We start from the raw sequence: 6,008 nt of genomic DNA, 5'->3' as shown, positions 1-6,008 counted from the left end.
CCATTCATTAATAAACCATTTATTCTATTCGAGTCTGCTGTCATCTCAAATATTTTTCTCCTCAAAACAAGTGAAATAATGACAAGTGAAGTCAGATTTTGCTATTATTCTTATGCAAATCCTTCTTGAAGGATTTTCATGATTTTTCTTTTCATATACATTAATTGAAAGAATGAGTTATTGGCACTAAACAAAACAATAATTAAATTTTTTTAATATTTTAAAGAAATAAGTCAACTTGTCTTTCCTTACTGGCACACATTTTCGCTTGTTTTAGGACTTGAAAAATTAATGAGACTTGATGGACATCAAAATTGACTTTTTTGCAGCACGCCCTGCCATCGTACCCTGCCGTTCATGCACGTAGGCCCATACATTGTTACCGTCCAAACAATGTGCATCTCATTCATTCTCTTCCTTCTACTGTCACATTGTGCCCCACTATTTTGTGCTCACTGCATTGTGGTGGTCCACTAAACTGTGGGGCTTTTGCATGTCAGTAACCAAGTGTATCTTGTTGTGATGTGTTCCCCTCAGTGCTGAAAACAAGAGGAGGTCCAAACACGCAGGCAAGAGTCTCAACCCTGAGTGGAACCAGACTGTCATCTATAAAAACATCCTCCTGGAGCAAGTATGTTATCATCCACACATTTTCACAGGCATTGTTGCGCAAATTCAATGTCACACACCTTTTGATGTGGTTAATGTTGTGTATGGAAGCAGCATGTGAACCAAGACCTCAAACCCTGGGTCTTATTACATCTAAAAGGTTTGACTTAAAGATGGTTTAAAGATTATTGACATAAAGATTATTAATGATAATGAGAATAAAATTATGTTAATATAATGTAGTATACTTATGACTCTACAGTAATCTAAAATAGTCAATGTATGTAAGGTACAAACAAGAAAACTGTGCCAACTTCCATGTTAAAATGATAAAAATGTTTGCCTTTCCTCTGCTGGCATCTTCACTAGCATTGTGGCCACTGGTTTTAGTAGAGCAGATGGATATATCACTGGGATTTAATTATATAATTTTACATCCCATTTTAGATTAATTGGACCCATATCAGTCATAGCAAATTTGTGGACTTCTGTTGTCTGTCTTTTTAAGCTGCCTGAATGTCTGGTCCCACATTCAGCCCAGCTCATATGTTTTTTTTTCTTTAAGGTTTTCTTTAGCCATTATATTGTACACTTAGCTAAAATAGGTTACCATGAAGATACATTAACTCTTTATGTGTGTTTGTGTGTGTGTGTGCCAGTTAAGGAAGAAGACCCTGGAAGTGAGCGTGTGGGACTACGACAAGTGCTCCTCTAATGATTTCTTAGGAGAGGTAACCTTTAACAATACTATTATTTGTCCAGTGGTGTACCAATACATTTTCATGCATATGTCCATTAAACTTCTGTGTTTGCTCCCAGGTCCTTATAGACCTCTCCAACACAGCCCAGCTGGACAACGTCCCGCGGTGGCTCCCCCTGAAGGAGCAGAGCGAGGGTGACCACCACCGGCGCTCCCATTCAGGTCAAGGCAGACACAGTACTTCTAAACCCTCCTCACAGCACTCCTCCCCTAAAACCACTGGCTCCTCACACGACAATCAGGATTCCCCTAAATCATCTGTTATCAAGAGCCGAAGCCATGGGATCTTTCCAGATCCGGCCAAGGGTAGGACACAATGAAATTCTCTCACCTGCTTGACTTTATCACCTTCACCCCCTAACAACCTTCTGGACTCTGCTGCCTCCGCTATTTCTGTTTCCCTCTTCTCTGTACTATGTCTTTCTTTCTTCTTCTTATTCACATTTCTCTTTCTTTGTGCTCTCTTCCTGTCACTGCTTCTCTTGTCTGTTTCTTCCCAATATTTCGGTTTGTCTACCTCTGTCCACCTGTTTTTTTTTCTCAGCACCTTTATACCAGCACCTTCCTATGCCCATTTTTACACACCAATCATAGCTTAAGCTTCATGCTTTTTGCTTTCTCATGGTTTGTTTTCTTGGTTGCCATGATGTCACCCAGCTCTGAGGCCTAGCCTTAGCTTCCCTCTATCTTTCTTCTAACACAGAGGGCATAATGGCCGTGGAAGGCTTTGAATGCTCCCCTAATTTAGAAAAATAACCATCAAATTTAATAAGTATGCTTGAAAATTGTATACGTAATAAAGCAGTTACCATGCTGGCTGGAGTTTCTCACTAGCCAGCTACTCATTCACCACAAGTGGTACACAAAAGGTAACACTAAAGTAAAAGATAGCTTTTTTGGTAATTTGGTAAATCTGGTTGTTTTAGACACGCAGGTGCCCACTATCGAGAAATCTCACAGTAGCCCTGGCACATCGAAGCCTTCCCCGTCCGAGGGCCAGAGCCAAAGCCACAGCCACGGACACAGCCAACACTCTCGCTCGCACGGCGCTTCACGCTCCAGCAAAAGCGCTGCACGGCAACACCATCAGGACAGCAGCACTGGAAGTGGCAGAGGCGCTGCCATAGCAACGGGCGATGCCCAACAGCAGTCACAGCAGCAGCCGCCGCAACGCCTCCAACCAAGTAAACCAAGACGCAAATAAAGCCTACGCAGCATGGCCTCCTCGCACTCATCTGTTCTACCTTCTGTTGAGTTTTTTTTCTTTTCTTTTAATTTTCTTTTTTATTCTTGGTTTTCCTCACCCCTTTAAACCCTCTGGTCCCCTCCTCCGTTGTATTCACAGTGTGTCAACCTCTCACCGCTTCTCTTCTGTGTGTACTCACAAATGTGTAGAGCCAACATCACCTCACCTGTACTGTAGCACACTGTCTTTGACCTTCCTAAGTTTGACCCTTTTTCAATGAACCCAAAGAGGCATAATGGTAGCTTACTGATGGCCAGTTCTGCCACTTAAAAAACTTTAACCGTGTTAAAACATAAACAGGCTATAAATCTTATTTTCTAATACTACTTTAATGTAAAGTTAAACAAATTAAATTATTTCTTTTCACCTAGGTTGAAGTTAGGTTTTGCTGTTTTGAAAAGTAATTTAAATACATTAATTTTATAATGAGTATAAGTATGACAGAATGGAAGTTAAGTAAAATATGAAAAATATATGGCAAAATAGTAGCAGCACATATTCTGAAGGAACAAATCAGATAAATCTGTCAATGACAGTCAGAGTACAGTGACTCTCTCAAATGATAAGACTAGCAGATTATAAACTACAGGTTCAGCTAATGGAGCAGAGCTCACCGGGAAAGGTTTCTGCTTCCAAGAGAAGTTTCTCCCACCAACTAGCAGTTAAATATTTTGGATTGACTAATCTAAGCATTAAAACAGAAGAAAGTTGCAATCCCACCCCCTCTCCCTAAAATATCATTAACCTCTTTTGGTTTTTTTTCTATTATTTTATTTCCTTTTCGTTAACAAACAACGACCAGCTTTTCTGAAGCTCCTCCACTGAGATGGCTGTGCATGCAGTCCGCTAACCCCCTTTTTTGTTTGAACAACTACCGGACCCACAATGCACCTCAGTAGATGCTGCACACCCCGCCTCTTAGTGAGATGCGGGAGGGGCGAATGTGCACTGCACACTGTGGCTGCATGTGACTGACAGTCAAGCTGGTTGCTATGGTGAAGATAAACCGCTCTCTGAATCTCCATCTCGCTCCTCCCTCCTTCCATCTTAAACTGCGACCCCATGACCTTTGTTCCCTGGCGTTGACCCCGACATCTAACCTGCGCCTGCGAAAACAAACACATCCAGGCCAAAGAGGCCGCCTCTCACTGAGGCACCAGAGACACAGCGTAGTGGGCGTGCTCACCATTCAGAGGGCCCAGTCTGACTGGCTGCCTGCCCTGCCATCGGTTGTGTCGGCCAAAGGAAGCAGAGCAGACGGCAGACACCTGACCCTCAGGAAAGCCGTGTCAGAAGAGAGGCCGCAGAGCATCGGAGGTGAGAGTTTGCCCAAGAGTCTCTCTCTGTCGTGTGACTGAAGCACAGATGGAGCAAGGAGAGAAAGAGAGAGTGAGAGAAAGAGAGGATGCGATACTACTAACGCACACCTGCAGAAAAGAGAGAGAGGGGAGTCTTACAAGCTAATAAAACTGCCAGAAAGACAGAGAGAAACTTGCACTCAGCCACATCACCAGAGATTCATGCCGCGAGACACACTTTCTTAACGGCCACCGACACAGTTCACTAATACCAGGAAATGAATGTCTCCAAACTGTCATATGATTCACTGAGAGTTAACACTGTGCCACTGCCACATCCGCTGCGTCATGACTCCCCCATTGCTTCATTGAACTGGTATTAGTGAGCTTTTGCAATCCGAGAATGCGTTGAGTGGCCTGAAAGAAAAGAATGTGTCGACATGGATTCTGTTCTGCACCACATCCACGCATCTCACATCATTCATACTCTTATCACACTGCCTGATCAGCTGTCTGAGAAGAAAATGTTGAAATGTAAAATATTTAAACACGTATTTCTTAAAGGATAACATCTAACATAATGGTACACATAAACAAGTTTTTTTTAAAACATATATGAAAATGTACACTCATAAACACCCTTTAAACTAGAAACTATGAAACTATATTCATGTAATTTGATTTTTAAACTAATGAGATTGAGCATTTAGATTATTAATAATAGTTAAACATACAGATGACTAACAATGTCAGTAGGGTCTACGTGCCTCTTGTTTGGTCTACCTTTGCATAAACATATATATGTTTTATTTATCTGGATTTATTTATTTGTGTCACTGTTTTGTCTTTGTCTGAGAGAAAGATTCTAAGTACACTGTTCATATGCTTCTTCTAGTCCTCAGTGTTTGTGTGCTATTCATTACAATCAAGTCTTGTGCAATTTGAATAAGCTTCCCTTTTGACTGCAACATAAATTATTTTAAGTATTAAGTTGATTATGATGAATTTTAGCTGCTGCAGATATTAACTAATGCTTCTTGGCCCTAGTTTTTACATTCTTGGATCCGGCAGAGGTGCAATTTTTCTTCCTGTCTCTTTGTCGTGATGGGTGTGGTCGTATCTCTGCACAGCTCGGTCGAGCTACAGATCCAGTGATGCCCCGGTCACAGCAGCCTCGTTGGACAGCGGCCTGAGTGGCAGCGCATACAGCCTACTGGACGAAGAAGGAGAGACAAACGAGGTGGACAGTGCCATCTTCCAGGTGCCCCGAATGTGAGTCAACTTTTATCTATAAAAGCCCCAGTTTCACATTTGGTATGCGTTATACATGTTAATTTGATGCTAAACTACTACTTGCACTACACCTGCCTCCATTCAAAGCAGAAGATGTTAAACTGTTGTGTAGTTTTGTCATTTCAAGGATTTTGTTTCCCCTCTCTGTAGTGGAAAGATCCCAAACGGCACGGACGTGATGAAATCATCAATGGGACACGGTGACATTGAAGGTTAGACATACAGTACATGTATATGTTTCTGTATATTCAGAATTGTTTGTCTTGACGCTTTGTAGTATTAAAAACCTTACAATACATGCATTTTTAGCATTTTTCAGTACAGTATTTCTATTCAGATGTCCAGCCTCAAGGAATAGTATATAGAAATAGTTAGACTGATTTACTGTCTACTTCTTTTCCCTTTTCTGTCTTTTCTTATTGCTTTAACATGCTTTTCAACTTTGAAAACTAACTTATTTGTATGTTTACCTCACTGTTTCCACTGCAGGTATTAAAATGTTTGTATGCATCATTCACATTATATCTAGACCTGTTAACTAATTAATTTCCAGGTTACTTTCATCAATCTATCCATGATGATTTTCCTAATTTCCCCTTCCTACCTGTGAAGTTTTGAGGCAAGTAATTATGACTAATGCAAAAGTGTAACTGAAGCTTAATACACTCACAGCTGAACATTCAATTCAATTATTCTTAACCACATTATTTTTTTCATTTCTTTATCATCTGCTCTCTGTCTCTTCAGTCGTTTTGTGTCAATGTGTCTCTTTCGTCTGGTCATAAACACGCACACACACACA

The 6,008-nt window shown here is 41.0% G+C and overlaps 1 protein-coding gene across 1 annotated transcript in view; it reads left to right on the top strand.

Moving 5' to 3' along the window:
* Positions 1 to 6,008, top strand: part of pcloa (piccolo presynaptic cytomatrix protein a) — a 59,233-nt gene that overhangs the window by 44,482 nt on the left and 8,743 nt on the right. Inside the window, exons 19-24 of the mRNA XM_035679814.1 lie at positions 538 to 631; positions 1,269 to 1,340; positions 1,429 to 1,675; positions 2,296 to 2,553; positions 5,044 to 5,185; positions 5,357 to 5,418. Coding sequence (XP_035535707.1) covers positions 538 to 631; positions 1,269 to 1,340; positions 1,429 to 1,675; positions 2,296 to 2,553; positions 5,044 to 5,185; positions 5,357 to 5,418 — 875 coding nt within the window. The remainder of the gene's footprint in view (positions 1 to 537; positions 632 to 1,268; positions 1,341 to 1,428; positions 1,676 to 2,295; positions 2,554 to 5,043; positions 5,186 to 5,356; positions 5,419 to 6,008) is intronic.

Source organism: Morone saxatilis, unplaced genomic scaffold, assembly GCF_004916995.1.
Source record: "Morone saxatilis isolate NCDOM2014 unplaced genomic scaffold, NCSU_SB_2.0 Contig10, whole genome shotgun sequence".
In the NCBI taxonomy this organism is placed as follows: Eukaryota; Metazoa; Chordata; class Actinopteri; family Moronidae; genus Morone; species Morone saxatilis.
The sequence above is the reverse complement of the archived record's forward strand: the minus strand, read 5'-3'. Positions and strand labels throughout refer to the sequence as shown.